Source organism: Xiphophorus maculatus, chromosome 2 (assembly GCF_002775205.1).
Source record: "Xiphophorus maculatus strain JP 163 A chromosome 2, X_maculatus-5.0-male, whole genome shotgun sequence".
Lineage (NCBI taxonomy): Eukaryota > Metazoa > Chordata > Actinopteri > Cyprinodontiformes > Poeciliidae > Xiphophorus > Xiphophorus maculatus.
This window is the reverse complement of record NC_036444.1, coordinates 8700515-8722694: the sequence shown is the minus strand read 5'-3', so window position 1 is coordinate 8722694 and position 22180 is coordinate 8700515. Positions and strand designations below refer to the sequence as shown.

The window sequence follows — 22180 nt, the reverse complement described above, 5'->3', positions numbered from 1 at the left end:
CTGTCGCTCCGAGATGATGAATCTCGCGAGATGTTGCTTGTGTTTAGTAAAGAAAAAAAAATCTTAACATGCAACATTCTTTATCTTTTCAACAAATTGAAATAGTTTTAAAAATAAATTAAGTTTGTATTTTTAAGCAGTTTTTTCTTTCTTTTTGCAGAAAAGGCACCCCAGATAAATTATGTTTACATCTAAACCAGATGCTTTATGGGATATGTAGGAGATGAATGCGAAAAGTTGAGTTAACTTTTTAATTTGCTTTCTTTACAACGATGCATTTAAAACAACAAAAAAATTATAGACGATTCAAATAAAATCATGTCAAAAATTATAATTATTACAAAAAAGAAAAAATGCCTATGTGTATTTTTAGTTAAGGGATAAATTATAGCAGGAAAAAAATTCCACCAAATACTAGCAAGGTGAAATACACAACTAAATATCAGTACATTCAAATAAGAAATTAAACTTTATTTTAACATCAACAAATTCAAACAAATAATACTGTACAAGATACAAATATGGCACTTTGGCAGTTCATCAGCATCATTTGTATCTCGCTCCTGATCAAAGGTTTGTTCTTCATTCTTCATTGTAGTGCATTCATCATGGCCTGTGCTTGTTTGAGCTCTGTGAAGCAGACACCACATTATTATGGCAATCAAAAAAAAAAACATGATAAGGGGTAAAAAATACTAACCAGTAAGCAAAACTCTGAACTTATCCGGAGAAACGGAGACTACGGTTGTGTCAGAGGAGCCTGGCTCTGCTCCTTGTGTCTGCAGTCTAAGTTGTACCAGGGGTTCATTTACTTCTCTTAATTCACTGGAGCTCAGAGTGTAATCGACACGCCAGGACACTGAGTCGAGTCTTCTCACTGCAGTTCATAACAGGGCAAATTGCACATCTCAGTGAATGCTCAGTCAGCAACTTCAAAGCAGACAGCAATCGTCATCAAAAACGTTCGCTTTCTATTTAATAAAGAAGGGAGGCTGACATAAAGACTTACATCTCAAGCTGGTATCTCTTAGTTTGTCTTGAAGAGCAGAATGCTTGTCTTCATAGGACTTACAAAGCCCTGTGGCATGTTCTGTGGAAATAAATTTTTTTTAAATAAATAGATTTAAAGAACAGATGCATTTTTATGACAAATAAAAATTTAAAAACCCTACTGACCTTAGCATTTGAGGAAAAACAACAGTATTGAATCATAAAATATTGTCTTAATGGACCACAAAAACTGCTGCAGTCCAGCAGAAAAAAAAATGCCAAGCACGAACCTTTAGGCAAGCCAAGTTGCTGCAGCTCACTGGACAAAGACTCGCTATCAACATCATGTTTTGCAGCACTGGACAAAATAAAGCTGAGCACTGCCACAGTAGCTTTGATGTCTCCACTTTCTAAAAAACAAACAAAAAAACCAATATCATAAATGCTAAATGATCATTCAACGTTAAATCAACATACTCCAGTGCAAAGGTTTTGCATTCATTACATCTAGCATGTTCCAGAGTAATAACAGGAGAAATAACATGCAATCTGATAACAGTTTTAAATGTACTGAGGAGACACATACCAAACTTTGCATCTGCAGTCAGCTTTCCAACTTTGTCGTACTGCAATAAGAAAGACGGCACAGAGAACTGTTAAGTCCGATGTATATTATATATTTAGATGATTCTGAGTAAGCGTGTCTAACATCTTACATCTATACCCTCGCCCAGTAAATCCTTCAACACTTGAGCACACAGGAGTTTCATCTTCACACTCGACTGTATGAAAATGGAGTAGAAAATTAGCATTTTATATTACACTTCCAGAGCAATCCTGAGTATCTACTTAGCTACTTACAATCTTTGCTAGTGTGCTGATTTCGGCCAGAACCCAATCTGGGCAGTCCAGATCCCCACAGAACCGGAACCGCTGCAGAACACAGACAACGGTATGAGTTGTTCAGCAACAAACAAGATTTACTTACTGTGACAACAGCAGGTTTGTGTCACGGGATGCTATTGTTATTAGCTTAGCATGCTAGCTACATGAATGCTATCTTAAATGGCGACTCTGCTCAGTTGACTTAAATAGCATTAAAACCGGTGAAAGACATGCAGCGCCATGTTTTCTGCTAATTTTGCTAAATCATAAATAGAAACTATTTAGTAAAAATAACAATTATCATGAATGGGTTATTACCATTTGCGTAGCTCACTGGACGGAAGTTCGTTTCTGATCAGACAGTGACGTTTCAAGACGTGACAGTTTGATTCTTCAACCGTACGTTTTGGCACCACCCCATATACTCTACGTGAGGTAAAAAGAAAAAAAAGGTTTTAATAATTTAACTTGGACAAAACGTGACAAAACATCAGTCAAGAGGTGACCCAATATGGTGACTGTTATTGTAGTATGGTGAAGTGTGACGTTTAAGAAGATGTCTAAAGAAGTTTAGATATCTGAATACATTAAACTGATTGGCTGATTTGCCTTTTGCGTTAACAAGCATCTGACTAGACATATACAATGGTTTTGGAATGTTTTAATTCTTTCCTCAAAAATACTCTTGGGCATGCGTACCATCAACTTTGTGATAAGATAAGATAGATAAGATAAGATAAATCTTTATTGTCATTGTCACAAGGACAACGAAATTTAAAGGGTGCCATCAGTCGGTGCACGTGCCCAAAAACAAAAAATAACTGTCTCACAATTCACACACAACGCAAGAATCAACAAACAACTGGCAACAAAAAAAATAAGAACAGCCACATTCTCACATACATCATTTATGATGATTAATGGTTGTTTTTGATTGCATTTAGTTTTGTTATTGCTATCGGGTAGAAACTGTCTCTGAGACGGTTGGTTCTTGTTCAAAAAAGGAGAGTTTATGAAATTATTCCAAAATTTAGAATCACAAAGACCAGTAAGGCATTTTAAACAGCAAGTGTAATTTGATACTTTTACAGGCCTCAAAATAAGCTTCCTTTGGTAATGGATTTTACTGACCACTATAGTACAAGAAAGATTTTAGTAACTCATTATTGTTTTAAAGAGCAACTCTTTTAAAATTCTTTGTTTTCCTGACAGCATTTGGAAGAGCTATGGCCTGTCTAAAGGGGCAAAATTAAATAAGTTAATACTTCATTAAATCATTAATTGAATGTGTCATTAAATAAATAAATAAATGCTTAGTTAAATTTTGAAGTAATTTATTTAATAGGGCTAGGGTTAACCTGCCAATCAAAGTTGAAGGGCGGGGCAATTGGCGGGGCTACCTCTGAGATCTTCGGACCCTGTTGCTGAGAATCCAAGATACAAACAGACAAACTGATCGTCTTCCTGGTTGTTGCTGCCCTCCGCAAGAACGTGATGATAAGGAGCTTTGTCATCAAGAGGAAACTTTGAGTAGAGACGCTGCTCTTCTGCATCAAAATAAATCACATGAGGTAGTTTGGGTATTGGTGTAATTTGTCTGTGCTTTCCTCTAGAGATTTTAATTTAATTCAATTAATGAATTCAATTAAACACTCAAATGTCATTTCAATGCAAACTTTAGGTGATTACCAACTGCAGTCGGTAATCACGGTAGCCTGGATGGATGGATGGAAAGACTGACTGACTGACTGACTCTTGGACTTTTTCACCTCTAGGTCAACTCTGTAACTCTGACCTTCAGTTGTATCCTTCTCTGAATGGATAAATATTTTGTTCCTTACTTACTTTTTGTAAATTAGCAGTTTTTAACAATGGCTTAACTGGAAATGAATCAATGTTGACATAAAGTAAAACAGAAAAAATCCTGATAAACTGTAACCTTCTTATTCCCAGACAGATTGCAAGCATTGAGCTTAGTCCTGCTGACTCAACTGTCAGGTTTTATGTATTGAATCAGCTAAAAATGTCTCACACTTTGTATTTTCTTTTCAAACTTGAAACTCACTTTTAAAATCATTTGGATTTTAACTTTGACCTGAATTGTAAGTTGTGTATTACAACCAATGTTTAAGTTCACAAGTAAAACATGAGATCAGTTTCTGACAGCTTTATTTCTTAAAATACAAGAAATAAACTGTAGTTTACATATGCACTTCCACTAGTATTGCAGCATGTTCATTTTCTCACCACATACACATAAATTCCCAGAAATCAGAAAAAAAAACTTTTACAATTTATTTTCTTTTTTTTTATATAATCACAAATTAAATAGGTTATTACTGAAGCGATATGAACATTTCACAATGTCAAGTTGTCATAACGAAGACATTCTGAATAATGTCAACTTTGTATTAAAAGTGTCATGATATACTGAATATTTATGACAACAGTCATAAATATTCATGAAGACTTATTCATGTTCATGACATGTGTTATGTCATGTTTATGAAGGTGTCATGACAGTCTTATTCACAACCCCATCTCGCAACCTTTAGACGCATTTCTGCTCCAGCACACCTGAGCTGAATCATCAGCAATTCTGCGGAGAACTGGTCATGACTTTATGTCAGGTGTCTGAGAAGGGGTGCATCCAAAAGGTGCAGGATGGTAGCTCTTGAGGACTTCGGCACTGGATACTATCAGATAAATATCTTGATGTTTTTGATAACTTGTGAAGACGTTCTTTGCCCCTATTTTTTAGAACGAGTGACCAGCCCAATCACAAGCAGTCTTTTTTTTGTTTTTGTTTTTGTTTTTTTGTTTTTTTTATTGCAAACAAAGAACATATGTGGACAACATAGAACAGTAATAATTACAAACAGATACAACATAAATGGGCTTTACAGAACATAGGACAATTATTTTACAATGTCAAAATTAAATCGGTGCTCGAGGGTTGCAGTTCTTTAAGGGCAGTTATGATTTGAATGGCTTTAGCATTTGAGCTGATTTTTAAGGATTCTAATAGATATTAATAGAAGATAATAAAATCTGGAAATTAGGTTTTTACAAGCACAGTCTTACTACATTAAAAGGCTGGTATCGTGACGTTCGAATAAATGCGCACTCCTCTGACGCAGGAGTGTGGGAGAGGTTATGGTTGGTGTGTCGGGGCTCTTATTTGAAACATTTCTTTCCACAGAAAATGGTTGTAAATTTAGAGACTGGCGAGTTTAACCATTTCTGTCCTCGCCCATAGCAGAACTGGGCAAAATGAAGCATTGCGTTCATATTTATCTTTGTTTCGCGGTGTATTTCAAGATGGTCTTTTCGAAGGATGCACCGGCTCTTGGGTCTAAAAATAGTCCGAGGCTTTTGAAACCAGGTAAGACATTTGCACACCATAATTAAGCTTTTAAAACCCTGCGTGTTTCGACGGGGGGGGGAAAAAAATCAATTTCAGCGCCTCCAGTAACCCAGTGCTGTATTAGTCTTGCTCATTATTCCTGCGTCGTGGTCTATTGCTGTGCATTGTCAATAACGGGGTTTCTTGTCTGTTTCCCGTAGATATTATCAGTGATCAGTATAAATATGAAGTTAATCAGAACCATAGTGTGTTCTACCTGGAGGGAGAACGGGAGCTTTATGTCGGAGGCACAGACTTTGTTATAAAACTTAATGCAAGTAACTATCGCGTCATAGAGGTGAGTTATTCTTATTTATTTATTTTGTGGGCTTAATGTTTTTCATTTTCACTTAATCACCTGCCTTCTTCATATGCATTGGGGCCACCAAAGGGGGGTCAAGGAGGGCATTTGACAACCCTTTGTTTGTCACCCTCCTTTGTGGCCAGAGTCTGATCTAAAATATTTTGATCATGAATTAAAGACAGGACAAAGCTTCAATGGATTGCAACGTTTTGGCACATTTATATAAATACCTTGAAATACTTTTTGTGTCCTGTTTAATGCCTGTTTTAATGTTTCAGTCCTGGCCCCACCCATACTCATGTCTTTGCCATAGGCTTTGCCAGACCTATTTTACTTTATGTACGACAAAAATCCAGTTTAAAAGATTACATGAAAGTTTGACTGGTTTGAAGGGAAACACACAGGAATTAGAAAAAAATAGATGAAGATGACTTAAAAACTGCTTTAAAAAGCTTTAAATCTTTTTTCTGTTCCATATTTGTGTGTTTGGATGACTTTGATAACAAAACCAGAGATTGCCAGATTACCAGAGACAAGACATTTGGAAAAACAAAACTGTTATAATTAAGTTATAAAAGTTATAAAAAAGTATGGCTACAAAATGTTAGGAGGACTATAAGAGCATGTTCTAACTTAACATTACCTAATATGTGGTATAAAGGTGCTCAGTAATTCTTGACATATTACAAAGTTGTAGACTGAAATTTGGACCAAAATATTAGATTCATGCAAAGCAACATGCCTAAATAACATGGCACTAAAATTAAGTCTGGCTTTTATTTCTGCTGTCTCTGCTGCCTCGTGATCTTTAGTTGCCCCTTTTTGGCCACGGCACCATGTGTAAAAAAAACCTTATTGATATACTCTCGGTTAAGGCTATTGTAAACGAATATTTTAGTAATCGAGTAATCTACCGATTATTCTTACGATTAATTGATTACTCAATTAATCGTAAAAAGGTTAAATAAAACATTGGTAAATCTAACATAACAGCAGTGTTACTATCGCACATCAACATCAGTCCAGTTTTTTACATTTAAGCGTACCTAAAAATAACATTTCTGTAGTTTAGAAAATTGATTTGTTAACCTGAAGAAAAGTTATACTAGAATCTGAAGTTATATTCAATTTAATAATAAAAAGGCAGACTCAGAAATACACTTATAAAAAATGTCGATAGTCCAGCTTTTCGTTTATATATTCATCTTCAGTCAATTTAATAGATTAACTCTCACCTTGCCCAGCCTTTTATAGCTTTTGTGTTTATGTTAGTGACAAGATTTGATACCTTCTTTCATCACACACAGAAATGCATCTATCTGTGTACCGCTGCGATGTGCTCCGCCACACATTTGTTGAGACCGGGATGATATGAAATTAATTTTCCAGTTAATCATCTAATGCACAGCAGTGTTCAGTCTATCCGCTCACCTGTATAAATACACCTGCAGCACTCTTCCCCACCGTTCACTCTGAATCGGCCACCAGGCAGCAGCTCCGGGAGGAGAAAAGCTGCCCAGTCATTTGTCAAGGATGTTTATTGGTCCCCGACAAAGACCCGGAAGTTATCACCAATCAATAAAATCCCCACTGGCCGAACTTGAAAACTTGGGCGTCATTCTGGTAACTCTTAGCTGGTAACACACTCTGCGCAACGCAAGTAATAACCTGGCCGGAACAGGGTGCGTTAAATAATAAAATATAACTTAACAAAGTTTCGAGGCAGATAAATTTTCCTCGAGGAATTTTAATAATCGAGGTACAGTATTTGAATCACTCGAGGAATCATTTCAGCCCTACTCTCAGTGACAGGATTTTTGTCTGCACTGTTTAAAGAGTGATTCTCATTCTTGGCACGTTTTAGGTGCTATAATAAGAAATAGCCTGCTCAGATGGCATGTGGGTGTGTGTGTGTGTGCGTGTGTGTGTGTCTGTGTTTTTTTTATCACTTCCTCATCACTTTATAATCTTCACACTTTTATGATGAATAGGTCTTGATCTCACATACACTCTTTTTAGCTTGTGGCAATGAAGCATTTTGAGTGACAAGTTATTGAATAAAACTTGGAATGTTTGTGATTTTCTGTGGAGACATGCAAAATAACTCCCCCAAAAAACACTTTTCTATCTTTTTTTTTATATTCCTGGCAGAAATTTCCAATAACAACAACTGGACAGCATAAGTGCTCTGACGTGAGTTACTCCTACAGACATGTACATAAGCTAAATTTAAACTAAACACACCATCTCCGTTTTGTTTAACATTGTACTGTGTGTTTTAGGGTCAGTGTAAAAATGTAATCACCGTCATTGAGAAGTTTCAGGATGACATGTTTGTGTGTGGAACAAACGGACACAAACCAAAGTGCTGGAAACTCGTAAGTGTCTATATATGTGAACATCCACATGTAAACACAAGGTCTGTATGTAATATACTGCAGTTTTCTTGTGATCTGTTGACTCAGCAGAGACAACAAGGCAAAGCTGATTAAAGCGGGGGAGCTGCTTTTGTTGTTAAACCTTGTTTCCTTGATGTATAATGAAGTAGGGTGTTGGGTGCCTGGTGTCTGATGTCCCATCATTTGCTAATGCAGTTTCCACCACAGCTCTCTTGAAGTGTTTTTTTTGTTTGTTTTTTCTGTGCAGTTTCCTTCTGTGAAGAATCAGACTTCTGAGATAGTGAAGAGTTATGAGGGAGCAGGCATCTCCCCATTGGTCTACACACACAACTGTTTGTCGCTCACAGTCGGTATGTTATGGACAGATTTTTAAAGGTTTTAAACAAGATTCAGTGCTGCATGCCATCTTATGTAACCACATCAAGTTGTGTTTTAAAATAGCTGTAGCAAGGTTGCCTTCTCATTGAGCTCTTCTGAGTAATTCAGCATTTCTGAATAGTGCTGAACATGCTCTGCTGTTTCAGATGGGGATTTATACGCAGCAGCGCCTTTGGACATGGAGGGAAGCTCTTTGCAGTTCAGGAGAAAAGCTGGCAAGCGGACTAATGTCTGGATGTACGACAGCTGGTTATCAGGTGAGAGTGATTGGGTTTGATGTTAAAGAGGAGCTCACCACTGTGACGTGCAAATAAATAATTTATACACAGCCTTGCAAAACGTAACTATATTAATAGCTACAGTACAGACCAAAAGTTTGGACACAGCTGTGTGTCCAAACTTTTGGTCTGTATTCAGTACACACAGTTGTGTCCAAACTTTTGGTCTGTACTGTATGTCAAATGTATAAAGTTTAATGATTCAAACACTGATGACATGAAAGGATATATTTGCTGAGGTGTGGGGTCTGAGTAATTAGAACGGTCCCAAATCTAATTCTGTTCAAGGCTGGAAGTCAAACAGTAATTATCCCCTTGTTTGTTATGAAGTAAAATGATTACATCTAAAAAAAAAAAAGTCTGTGCATAATTTGATTTTTGGTGTACTGTGTTAAGGAAATAAATAAGTCTTACCTAAGGTGAAACACTGAGTCAATCAAGAACGAATCAAAATGCATTTTGATTATTATTTTATTAAGAAATTAAGCAAAGAATATGAGCAATGATTCCCCTGGCTAGTCCAGGGAAGTGAAGAAAAGATGAAGGTACATCGCTTTTAGTATTCACCAGCCCTCTTACAGAGATGAAAGCAAAAGGGAGTATCCCACCAGTTTCAGTTTACTTCACAATTCTGGTATTTGCACCTTCAGACTGTGACCCCGGGTAGTTCAAACCCAGGTTATTATGTGTTTCCTCCGATCTGCCTCCAACATGAAGGGTGCTTCATGGACACAATTGATTGATTGATTGAAATAGAACAACGTTTTGACATAGCAACTGTTACTCGAGCATTTAAAAAAATGCAACAGGAGTGCATGAGAAAAGGTCAAAGAGGATTGACTTTTACAATCCTTTTACAAGACTCTAAACCAGTCATTAATCTTGGTTTAGAGTCTTTAGGTGAAGCTGTCTACATCTGTACAAAATACGGACTTTCTATGCCTAACTGTTTGCATTAAAGAAAAGGAATTTGAAAATGGTAAACTGGCAACATTTTTCTTTTGCTTTGGTTAACTTAGCTTTATCTTGTGCTTCCCACATATGTTTGGCTTTGCTTTGCTGTGGTATGTCTTGTTTTTGTGGCTGTTATGTCTCACACTTGTCAATAAAAACTGTATATGGTTTCTTTAAACAAAACATCCTCTTGCAGAGCCTACATTCATATCGGCATCCTGGGTGAAGCGTAGGGAAGATCCAGACAATGAGAAAATCTACATCTTCTTCCGCGAAAAGAACTCCGACCACAGCCCAGATGCCGATCCCTGGATTTCTAGGGTGGCCAGAGTTTGTAAGGTACAATGCACACTGCATACAGCTGCACTTACAAATATGACTGCTGCCTAGCCAATTTAAAGCTTCTGTTTCAGTGCCATACTGTCATTGCAGTTCAAACACAACCAGATAATTTGTCAACACTTTGACGACTATAAAATTGACACTTTTCAAACTGTCCATAAGCTGTGTGGAAATGACTGTTATCATTTCAGAGAGCAGACGTTTTGTAAAATGGACAGATTTTAATGTACTGACTGAACCACATCAGTGTTTACACAAAAAGCTAAGTGCTCAAAGTTTTGCTTTGATGCTTCTCTATGCTGTAACTGCTAAGTAATTTCCCTGCTGGGATGAATAAAGTACTTCTATTCTATTCTATTCTATTCTATTCAAAATGGTGGAGAAGGTGAGTCATGAATGAAGTCCTACTGTTTCCAATGAAGTAGTAGATGGTGAATGTCAATCTTCTATCAGCTGCTTAAGGTCAGATTGCATTTCAGTGAAAGAAATGTTCCTTTTGGTCAGATTAACTAAATTTTTGCGACAAATAAATTGTGGACACATTAACAAAGATTAAAGATACTGTTGCAGCATGACTTGCCAGTAACAAAAAACAAAAACATGCCCAGCACACCAAAGTATTTGTCACATTTTGCATTTTAAAAATGCATAATTGGGAATTCATGTGACAGACAAACACAAAGCTGTGGAAATTTATGAAGTGGCATGAAATATTGTTTTCAGTTTGTTTTTCTAAAGAAGTTTGTGTATATGTAATGAGCCCATTTATTCTGAAGGATTCTTCATTTCAGTATAACTCCCTCTGTCCTGTAATGTTTGTTTGAGAACATTAAATGATTAAAAAGCATCTTGATACCCAAGGATCACAGCAGATAGGTGCAGAGAAATTGAAAGTATTGTTAGGTTATGAAATACTATCCCAAGCTTCAAACATTTCAGTGAACTGTTTACTTCATCGTACCAAAATGGAAACAGCATAGCGCTACAGCAAGCCTGGCATATTCATCCGTCAAACTGACAGAGAAAGCAAATCAGAGAAGCTAATTTGTTGAAAACTGTGCATAGGCCAAATGAGACCAAAACTTAACTTTTAGGGTTACATGCAAAATACCTGGTGCAGAGAAAAACTACCAGTGTGCATCACTTTTACAATGCATCACTGAGGATGCCTATTTTTTTCAGCAGGACCAATGCAAACTGGTCAGAGGTCCCGTAATGCTGAATGGAGGACAAAACAGGAAATGGCTGCAAGAAATGACTCCAAAACACTTGAGACCTGGGTTATGGTTCACCTAAATTCAATTGAGAATCTGTGGCAGGGTTTGAAAAATCCTTTTTACATCTAATCCGACTGAGCTCAAGCTATTTTGCAAAAATAGTGTTTCGGTCTATAGATGTACACAACTCGTCGAGACATAACCTAAAAGAGTTGCAGAAGTAATCACATTGACAGGTGGTTCCAGTGTGTTGACTAAGTCGACCTGACTTTATATTGATGCAACACTGAAGTTTTAATTTTGTAAGCAAAAAATGAAAACAGTGTTTGACGTTTTTCTAGTCGACTTTAGGTATTGCATACTTTGCATTAGTCTATCATAAACATACTTACATAAAAATAATACTTAATACTGTGAAAACCTTTGCAAGACACTATGTTACATTTTCAATAACACTTTTATATTGTACTTTCCAAATTGTATTGTATGTTTTCACTTCAGACTTTATGAGAGTTGTGAACAATTTGAGTAAAACAGAAACATTTAAACCCACATGTTAAATGACAAAGGTCAGCATCACTGTTTGCTGTTCACAATACCCTTCAATAGGGAACAGTGGAAACACAGCGTCTGTTTGCTGAGTATTCAGCAGGTTATATCAGTGTTAATAAGTGGTGCTGATAGTTGCTGTCCTGGATTGGTTCATAAGCTAAAATAAAAGCAGAAGGGGAACTAAAACACTGGTGCTAAGGTTTTCTGAGCAACATATTAAGACTACCAAGAACATTTGATCAAAAAAAACAACCTGTTCCTTAATTGAGCCCTTGCTGCAGTATGTGTTTACTTGCTAGGAGACCAGTGATCAGGTCTGAAATCTTGGTGTTGTTATGGACTCAGACCTGAAACTTCATAGCCACATTGAGACAGTTACAAAGTTGGCCTTCCATCACCTGAAGAACATTTCCAAGACTAATGTCTCAGCAAGATCTAGAGAAACTCGTCTATGCATTTATCTTTGGTCGCATTGTTTACAGCACCAGCGTCCTCACAGGTCTTTACACTTGATAGGTATTTTGTTTACCTAAATACAAAGAAAGAACCACAGACAACGTTTATGAGTTTTCAACCAAGCTTCTGCAGAAGGAGAAAGCATAGCAAACCACTTCTCCAAGGTGTTTACCATGCGTTCTGATTTCCTGTAGCAGAGCCTGTTTTTATTCATCAGGAGAAAGAAAGGGAGTCAAAAATGGAGTGTGGAGGTAATAAACCAAGGGGTGGCTATTCTGAAACAAGGAAGAACTACATTCTACATACAAGCAGTTTACTGAGTATCCCAAGATAAGAAGCAGCTGCACCTTCAAGGTTTAGAGAAAAAGCAAGTTTTGTCTTTCCCACGGTTTAACAAATTCCTCCTCTCTGGAGTGTGAATACTAAACCTTTAAATGAAAAACAAACTGGTAACTACTTATGTAAGAATGATAACAAAACATAATTATTCTAACAACACTGACTCTCTGTAGCTCAGAGATTAGACTTTAAAATACTGTTGGTTTATAATTCACCGAATGGCTTAGTGCCACAATACATTAAAGATCTGCTGTTGTTGTATCAGCCTTCCAGACCTCTCAGGTCTTCTGGTTCTGGTCTGCTCTGCAGCCCCAGAACTAGAACCAAACATGGAGAAGCAGTATTTAGTATGCACCACAAATCTGGAATAAAGATCCAGAAAACTGTAAAAACAGCTGAAACGCTGAATTCCTTTGATTCTAGACTTAAAAGTCACTGCAGAGTTGCTTCTGAACCATAAGAAATGAGACACTGACCAACATTTTGATATTTAATGATGGCACTTCAATTGTTGACTGCTCTATGACTTGGTATTGTTGTGTTTTTATGATGTAAAGTTCTTTGAACTGCCTTGTTGCTGAAATGTTCTCTACAAAGAAACTTGACTGATTCTTTTATTGATTTTTACTTCCATTACCATAAGCCAAATTGCAGTTTCCTAAAAGAATTAACCTGATCAAATGTTACTGCTGTGTGGAAGTAATAACATCCATGCTAAGAAAAACCTTGAAGAGTTCTGGCACTTTATTTCATCTCTAACGTGGGTGCAGTCTCAGATATTTAACTCTTTGTGGACAAAATAAAAAGAAAACTGATTCTTTTCCTAATAAAGTCTTTTGACGTGATTTTTGTAGACCGATGAAGGTGGATCAAAAAGATTCTTCCAGAACATGTGGACGTCCTTCCTAAAGGCTCGCCTCGTCTGTGGGTTTCCAGATGAGTCATTGTATTTCAATCGTCTCCAGGACATCTATGTGATGCACGACGATGACTGGCGCCAAACCAGAGTCTACGCACTTTTCACAAGCAGCTGGTGCAACACTTTTTCTTCCTTTTTTAGTGTTAGAAACTAAGCAACAGCATAAGAAGCAGTATCAAAACATAAGAGGGTGCATCATATTTATTTTTAGTTATTGCTTAAACATCAAGTCTGAGAATACCAAAGCTTTTCTCTAATAACAATGGAACTGCCCTTGCCACAGCATGAAACATTTGATTAACTGCTGAAACTGTGATGGCATGAATGGTATGATGACCTCTCTTATTAATTCTGTTTCAGGAACTCAACTGCGGTTTGCATCTATTCAATAGAAATGATAGAGAAGATATTTGAAAACTCAACTTTCAAAGGCTATGCTAATGAAATCCCTACACCAAGGCCTGGAACTGTAAGAATCTATTTTTGTACTTCCTCTTAGGGTTTTATTTTTGCCTGTGTATTTTTGAGTGTAGACATTTAAAAAAGGCTTGTTGCTAAAAAAGGGTGTTGCTGTGGAAGCTATGTTGGGTTTACCTCACCGTGTTCATGTTTTCCATGTATTTTTTGTGGCTATTGTGGGTTCCATCATGAGCTAAGTTTGTTTGTACAGTAATGTGCTGTGGAGACCATGTGATGTACATGGGGAAAATATTTTGCCATTGTAGCCACAGTATACTCCACACAGCTGACCAATAAAAGGAGAGGCACATGTCTTATGTTTCTCAACAACTACACCCCCCAAAGGAAGGCTTATGGCAGACAAGTCTGTTTGTCTTCCTACAGTTTCTTTATGCCAATAAGGTTTCCAACTCAAGTGATATTGTTGCTAAAACCTGGAAGTGGTTGGGATTTTTTACTATTCAGATTCTATGTAAATTAGGTGAGAGAATTCTCTCCACTTTTCCTCTCATTTGGTTTTGCTTTTTGTGATCCAGGTAATTTTGTTGCCTTTTCTTAAACGTTGTCTTTTTGAGTAAACTTTTACATGATTGTGTTTTGCAGTGCGTGTCAAACAGCAAAAGCCTGCCGCGGCCCACAGTGAACGTAGTGAAGGATCATCCTGAAATGGTTGACTGGGTGCATTCCCTTCAGTCAAAAGTTCCTTTTTATGTAAGCAACTATAATTACACCAAAATAGTTGTTGACCGGGTTAAAGGAGCAGACCAGCAAGTGTACAACGTTTTGCTCCTTGCTACTGGTAAGCCAAGATTGCTTTGTGTCGATTTGTCTTTTCTTGGCCAGGAATTATGCATTGTTTACAATCTCTGCTGGGAAGCAATGGGCTAAAAATGGATCAGTCCTAAAATAACAACACTGTAATGGTTGTTCCAACAGATACTGGCAAAATCCATAAAGTCCTAGTGGCTGGTTCAGAGCCTTTTATCATATTGGAAACACAGCTCTCCAACATTTCACCTATACAGGCAATGACACTTGACTCTCAAAAGGTACAGTTAGGTTAAAAAATCTTTTCCTCAGTATTCTTTGTAATGTGTTTAATTGTTTAATGTTTTGAAAAGAATGGGAATTGTGCAAAATACAAACTGAAATGTGTTTCCCCATTGAGCTTTTGTTGGTTGCACAGAAAGAAACCATTTTTATCTGCTTTTGTTTTGATGGTCCTTGACCTCTCTGTTTTTGATTAGTCCCAGCTCTATTATCGCAGTTATCACACTGTCTGCTACACTTTGCAGCTGTTTCCAACGAATCCCTGTGAGGCCTTTGTTATCCACTGATACACAAAGACACAAACAAAGCTTTGTTTATAAAATTGCGAACAATTGCTCAGTTGTTAGACAAAAGTTTATTTCTTGCCTTGATGTTTGTTCATCAAAGCTATTTGAGACATTATGAAACCGTGAAGGGACAAACAATAGAGATACACTAGGAAGACAATTCCAAGGCTTTGTGAGCCTAAAAACAAAGCTCAAAGGCAACCAGAGTATGAGTAGATTATGTGACAAAGAACTTATTTATCCTTATCCACCTTCCTGACATAAAGAAATGAAAAGGACGGCCACTGAGCATTGTCATCAATAATTTTTAAAACATAAATCAATGTTACTTGCTTCAGATGCACTTACATAAATCTAAATCAAAGAGGATAGTAAGAAACTTTGGAAGGATGAATGTAATTTTTACATTTACGTATACATCTGAATATTCTTTATGAATATTTATAAATGTCAGTATTTTGAATGACACACATTTATAAGAAATACCTTTTTTTCACATTTCTCAGAAAAAATTAGTGGTGGGTTTCTCTGATAAAATATCTATAGTGGACCTTCAAAAGTGTGAAAAGTACAACGCGTCTTGTGCTGACTGTGTCCTGGCACGGGACCCCTACTGTGCATGGACCACATCTGGATGCACCCCTTCTAACCTGTAAGTACTAGTTTTATTTCTCGCTGCTCACATATCCAATAGTAGTCCAAAATGTCCAATCAGTTCTAATCAGACACGTCTACAACAGCCAGTGTTTGGATTGGTGGGGTCTTGTTTCCCACAGACCTCATTAAGTTTAATCAAAAGTACTCATCAGCGTTGTTTGGAGTCTTAGTAAACACCTTGGACTCTGTATCTGTGATCAAAAATCAAGTGAAAAAAAACAAAACAAAAGCATTGTTTCATTCCTATGGTAAAGAAAAGAAGTATTGATGTACATTATCTTTTAGTTTTTTTTTTTTTTTTTTACCAGTTACTTGTTAATTCTTACATTGTGTGTGAATTGTGAGACAGTTATTTTTTGTTTTTAAGCATATGCACTGACTGGTGGCGCCTTTTGAATTTCGTTGTCCTTGTGACAATGACAATAAAGATTTATCTTATCTTATCTTATCTTATCTTATCTTTTTGGATAATTGTACACTAATTTTAGAACTCTGAAAAATCAAACTGTTGGAGTATCTTTTTTAAAACATCCCCCTTTTAAAAAACTTGCTTAATTGACTCCTAAGGCAGGTGTAGCAATTCCTTTTTATATTTTTTCAAAAATTATGAGAACGCTCATGTTATGGATTTTGAGAGCTAGCTAATTGGAAAAACACCTGTAGATATTTCTAAAACACCTCAAACATTTTGCCTGACATGAAGTCAACATATCAAGATGAGAATTGCAGTTGTCCCGATTCGATAAAATTTCCAGGACTCTAAAGGTGCCATGTTTATCTGTCGGAACAATTACAAGCAAGGAGAATTGTCTAGTTGTAGATATTATCCATAGAGAAGCAAGTGCTTTACAAACATCAAAAAGATCACTCGGCTAGGAAGAATCCATTCTGAAAGCTACTTAAAAAGCCAGATTACTGTTTGCAAGTGGAAAGATCTTCTCTTTTTATGACCTGTCCTGTGGTTGTCTGTTATGTACCTTTTGGTACGATGTATGGAAATATAAATTACCATTTAAAGCCTTTTGTAATTTTTTCACAGTGGGGGCATTCAGAATATAAAGGATGGACACACAAGTGTTTGCTCACAAAATAAAGCAGCGAATGGTAAGTTACAAAATGCCGCATGCTGTACCATAGCAACTTTATCACATCTTTACTGAGCTGCCCTTTCTTTTGTTTTTTCAGTGTCAGGGGTACTGACCAGGTCCAAAAGGCAGATATATTCACCAAACATTTCAGGGACAGTCCATTCAGTCCCCGAAGGTGTCCCTTTCTATCTGTCCTGTCCTATAGAGTCTTATCATGCAAAGTACACCTGGAAGCATGGAAGTCACGACAGACCTTGCCTGCAAATGCTTTCTAACTGTCTGCACCTTATTCCTTCAATGGGACCAGAGAACTATGGGGAATATGAATGCGTCTCCACGGAGAAGGACTATAACAAAACTTTGAAAAAATACCATCTTAAGCAGCAGTATGAAAAGCAAGCCAGCAGGTTTGCTGATTCTAAACTGAATGATGCACCAATCCTTGCTCCTCAGCTGTTGTGGATTCTACTCCAGACTGCAGTGCTGCGGGAAATTCTGAGATAGTTTCTGCTAACTCACTGGGATTTGCTAAGAGTTTTCTCAAAAAATATCAGACCGTACCATAGAACTGAAATTAGGGACACATTGTCACATTGGCAGTGTGACTTAAACATAATGTTTTTTGCCCTTTATAACATCAAATTAAGCTAAAATGCCTTTCAAGCTGTGTTATGGGACTCTGCTGTGGCATCATTCTACCTTCCATCTTGGCAGCCTTTACTAAAAAGTTCTCACAGAAAAAAGGAAAGTTATCTCTGTGTCATGTTACTAGGAGGATGGAAAGCTTGATAAATACTGTAGATGGAGAAGGGTTTCATTTGAAGTAATGTGCTGATGGAAGAGCATAGCTAAAAGGCAAAGAAAATGCATTTCAGGCCCACCTACCCTTGTACAGGCAGACGTGCACATGCAGGCTAGCCACGCTACACAAGAAAGTTAAAAATTATTCAACTTTTGTTGCTATCGTGTATAGGGAAAACTTAGCTAGCTGTGTGCTTAGCCATTACCAAGGAAACAATAGCGGAGGAGTAGGTAGAGGCACCGGAGTGAAACGTTTTGTCATCCAGTCTCTTTGGTAGAAAGAGAGACAACAAAAAACAAACGAGCAATATTATCATCCTCATTTTATTATCAAGCTCATTTTAATTTATCATGCATTTAATTCAACTGTCACCATTGGTCTCATATGGATAATGACAAAAATAATTAGATTTCTGATTATCTAATTAATAATCAGAATGAACACAGCACAGATGAATCATGGATGTGAAAGTGGATATGCTTGAGCTAGAGGGAGTTGCTGAAAGAAAACATGCCTTAACAGGTTGAGCCCAGCACAACGTTTTTTTTGTTTAAAATGTCAGCTGCTTTGTTGGTTCTGCGCTTGTTTTGTGGGTGAGGTCGGGAAAAAATCTGTACAATTCAGACCCTACTAAGCAGCTGAACAAGCAAGTCAGCATCTTTTCTTCCTGCTGAGGTTTTTTCACCTTTATGGACTGCACCATAGGGACTGCACCATAGCTGAGTTCAGTAGAACTGGAGCCACTGCAGCTAAGGCATTTTATTTTTTTTGCTTACTTTGAGCTGGAACATGTGGTGATGAAGGAAGAAAACAGCACTCCCAGTTATTATGTCATTGAAGTGCGAGAAACAAAAGGAAGTTGCAGGAGGCATTTATTTCCATTAATGGTTTATTTTTACCATCACTGTCATGTTTCTAGAACAGAATCTTTTTACTGTGAGCAATAACTGCAGAAACAACACAAGTTGGAATAGTTTATGTGCACTTTTAGGTCTTGCCCTTAAAGCAAATAAAATATGAAGTTCCTGTGCTAAGAAAGGCAGAGCTCTTCCTGGGCAAGGCTCTTTCTTTGGCACGGATAAGAGTATATCTGTATTAGATGGTTTGGGGTGGATTAAGGGAAATTAAGTTATTTAACTTGCTTTCATAATTCCTTTCAGTGGTCAGTGAGAAATGTGCAGTCAAGAGAAAAAATAAAACAGCTGTAGGTCACATGAAAAGCATCTTTATCTGAAAGTCGCTTTTTCATATAAACCTAATATTGCACTATGTTAGTGGTATTTAAAACTATATTCTATATTTTTCTTACATTTTTCATTAAAAAAGGCAATACAATGTTAAACAACTGAAACTCTGGGAAAACTGTAAATTTGTAAACAAAATTTTCAGAGCAAATGCATGCTCAGCATAACACCGAAAAAAGAAGTTGTTCAACAGTTAATGACTCTGGAAAAAACAAAGGAGATGATCATTGACTGACTCAGGTCACAACACGAAGAGGTTGTGACCTGAGTCCTCTACTTGGCATCATCTCCTTCAGCAGCAATATGGCAGATGAGAATCCTCTGTCAAAAATAGTGAAGGGAGCTAAAAAGGTTGCTGTAATGTCCATTCCCTGTGTTCAGGATGGTTTTGCAGCAACAGAACATTGAACAGTGTCAGAGATTCCTCCCACCTTCTCTGTGATTTTTTTTTAAACTGCTGCCAGGCAAACGTTACCACAGCATTAAAAACAGAAACCCACTGACTGCTGCATAGTTTTCTGCCTCTAGTTGTTAAAAGTCTGAACCGCCGTTTTGATTAAGCACATTACATGATTCCATTTATTTTTATATCTTTTATCTGCTTTGTTTCTATCTGTGTTCTGTTTGTATTTGATTATTTTCATAGTGTTCCTAGATAATTTACTACAATGATCATCTAAGCTAACTTCAGTGAGAAATGTGTTTGTGTGAACTCCCTCAGCCAGAGAAATGTATGGATGGGAATTCTGGACAAGGTGTAGCCACAACACTGGTCACATGTGGCCTAAGGTCCAGAATTGGGTAAGCATGGAAATTATAGACCAAGTTTACCAATAAACTGACTTGATTTTGGTTCCTCAAATATTCAAGAGTTCATTAACCTGTTTGAAAACATCACATTCCAAAGAGAACATTGTTAATTTGTAGATCATTCTTGACCCCAAAAAAACATTCATAAATTAACTTCATGAATGGCTCCAACAGCAGAATATTAACATCTTTTTGCCTGAGCCAGGTTGTTGATGTACAGTATGTGGCCTTTGACTTTTAAAAAAAATCTGTACTCACCAGATTTAATAAAACATTACTTATGTGATGTGGCCATCTGGTGCTTTCAATGTGTTCATTTTCTGTAGATTCACATCTTTTTAATTTGAGAGATTCATGAAGCCCCATTTCCCAGGGACCCAATATTCACCATTCATTCCGGTTTACATCTTCATACCACTTAAGAGCAAGAGAATCTTATAAGTGTTGCACTTTTAGAGATCCATGACAGCTGTCTAGTCATCACAAATTGTCACGCAGTCAAATCCTTCCTTCTGGACTTTTTTCTGCTTTCTAAAGCAACCTGACTGAGAAAATGCTTTCTTGTTGCCTAATATCTCCCACAAACTGCAAGACGCTGGTCAGTTCTGTTTCAGTTCAGTGTAAAAAAAATGCTTTTGTCTTTTACTCTGTAATGTGATTTAAAGAGCAGATAAAACATAATATAGCATGTTTGACTTCCACAGGTCAAAATCACAATTTTGCAAAAAATCAAAAGTGTGTGATGCAACATGGGTAGTATTCTAGTGGACCCTTTTTGTTGCAACAATTTGATGCCAAAAGCTGTTCTACACCAATTACAACAGCAATATGTCTGTACTAACAACGGTCTACAGAAGCCTTCATCACCAAGCATGATATGCAATGGAGATATCTGCTGCATTTTTAAAGAGCCTGGGATACAAAATAAGACCTTTCTTTTACTTTCTTTTAAGTTAAATATATTTTTTAGCTGTTTTTGAGATATACCATTTTGGCATTAACATGTGTAAAACCATTTCTTATTAAAAAATTTAATGCCTTTCAAAAATAGCACTTACTGTATTTCAAGACTATTCTAAGGCAGAAATGCCTTGGTAAATCAGGACACTAAAAGTTAATCTGGCTTTCCTGGATCTCAAGGCTAAACACTCTTAATGATGATTAGGAAAATACTTCCTGTTTGCACAGATAACAGCTACAGCTATCATCTCTGAGAAGTTCCACAAAAGTATCTTAGTGAAACAATTTAAATCCACTCCATTTAAATCGAACATGCTAATGTTTTTATTTTTTTTATTTTTATGAAAGCATCACCACCCAAAGTCTTGTGCCAACAGATTGTACTCATTCAACATAATAAAGACATAACTCACTATAAAAGATTCCGGAGGTTTTGAGAAAGACTTAATACAAAACGTTGTTTATATGTCTGCAGTCATATCAGATGTTTTTCTCTTTTCAGATGAAAATCAGGCATCAGGGCAGAGCATTGGGTGTTGTCAGACTTGGTAACTTTAACAGCTGGTGTTTGGCTTTTGTCTGCTAGTAGACATTGCAGGGAGGTTGGGATTTCATTTTCTGTGTACTGGTTTTTGTGGGCAACCAGTCATCCTCTCAAGCCACCCAGAGCAGTTAAACACACTCCATGTTCTCACCACCCAGAGCAGTTAAACACACTCCATGTTCTCATTTCATTGACAGCAAAATAACAGAACCTTAAGATGTCTTCTGCAAGCTTGTGTCTGGCCTTTGTACTGTGCAGCTAAGCAGTGCTGATTGGATTTTCCTTTGGCCTATTTAAAGAAGCGTTCTCTTTATCTCTGAAGCTCTTAGACGGATCAGTGTCACTGTGTAGTCTATTTTGATAGAAACGGCCACTGTGACCTTCTTTTACCTCTGCTGTGTTCTGATTAGAAGAAAACCTTGAACCTTCTCCAGTTCCATGGTTTCCTGTTTTGCATGTGGGATGCAGAGATCTGCAGGGTGGAGGCCAAAAACTAAACTTTATATAAAACATGCACAGTGTTTCTTAAAAGCATACACACCCCTGTTACAAGACCATGTTTTCGGAAAGTAAGAAAATGAGATCATCATTAAATCATTTTTCAAATTTGTCCTCATATGTTACATTCTAGTTATCCTGTACAAAACAAGCCAATTAGTCAGAAGGGAAAAATGCAAAGAATAAAAAAGCACAATAAGCTGTTACATAAGCATGCACTCCCTTAAACTAACACTCTGTTGAACCACCTATGCACGGTGACACCTGCTTCTTATGGTTTCTTTCACATTTTTCTTAGAAACATAAAAGAAACGGGACAAAAATAAATAAATAATATTTACAAATGAATAAGAAATACTTAA

At 36.9% G+C, this 22180-nt stretch overlaps 2 protein-coding genes across 2 annotated transcripts; one reads left to right on the top strand and one right to left on the bottom strand.

Annotated features, from left to right (window-relative positions):
- Positions 1 to 291: 291 nt before the first annotated feature.
- Positions 292 to 2305, bottom strand: commd4 (COMM domain containing 4). The gene is made up of 8 exons (XM_005797745.2): positions 2194 to 2305; positions 1852 to 1923; positions 1707 to 1772; positions 1577 to 1616; positions 1281 to 1400; positions 1010 to 1090; positions 701 to 877; positions 292 to 630 (listed from the first exon to the last, which is right to left on the bottom strand). Exons 1-8 carry the CDS (start codon positions 2194 to 2196, stop codon positions 590 to 592), a joined length of 600 nt encoding a protein of 199 aa, XP_005797802.1. The 5' UTR covers positions 2197 to 2305; the 3' UTR covers positions 292 to 589.
- A 2690-nt stretch (positions 2306 to 4995) lies between these two features.
- On the top strand, positions 4996 to 21542 carry sema7a (semaphorin 7A (John Milton Hagen blood group)). Its single transcript, XM_005797744.2, has 14 exons — positions 4996 to 5260; positions 5443 to 5579; positions 7737 to 7778; positions 7868 to 7963; positions 8232 to 8334; positions 8509 to 8619; positions 9791 to 9933; positions 13355 to 13533; positions 13780 to 13888; positions 14482 to 14677; positions 14815 to 14927; positions 15722 to 15867; positions 16912 to 16976; positions 17058 to 21542. The coding sequence occupies exons 1-14, from the start codon at positions 5149 to 5151 to the stop codon at positions 17462 to 17464; spliced, it is 1959 nt and encodes a 652-aa protein (XP_005797801.1). The 5' UTR covers positions 4996 to 5148; the 3' UTR covers positions 17465 to 21542.
- Positions 21543 to 22180: the final 638 nt, after the last annotated feature.

What these genes read in the sequence shown, in the direction of transcription:
- commd4 (XM_005797745.2), bottom strand. An exon ending in TCAGCACACTAGCAAAGATT is followed by an intron (nt 1,773 to 1,851) that starts GTAAGTAGCTAA and finishes ATTTTCATACAG; the next exon opens with TCGAGTGTGAAGATGAAACT. An exon ending in GTTCAGAGTTTTGCTTACTG is followed by an intron (nt 631 to 700) that starts GTTAGTATTTTT and finishes TCTGCTTCACAG; the next exon opens with AGCTCAAACAAGCACAGGCC.
- sema7a (XM_005797744.2), top strand. Translation starts at nt 5,149, where the DNA reads ATGAAGCATTGCGTTCATATTTATCTTTGTTTCGCGGTGTATTTCAAG. An exon ending in AACCAAAGTGCTGGAAACTC is followed by an intron (nt 7,964 to 8,231) that starts GTAAGTGTCTAT and finishes TTTTCTGTGCAG; the next exon opens with TTTCCTTCTGTGAAGAATCA. An exon ending in ACAAAATAAAGCAGCGAATG is followed by an intron (nt 16,977 to 17,057) that starts GTAAGTTACAAA and finishes TTGTTTTTTCAG; the next exon opens with TGTCAGGGGTACTGACCAGG.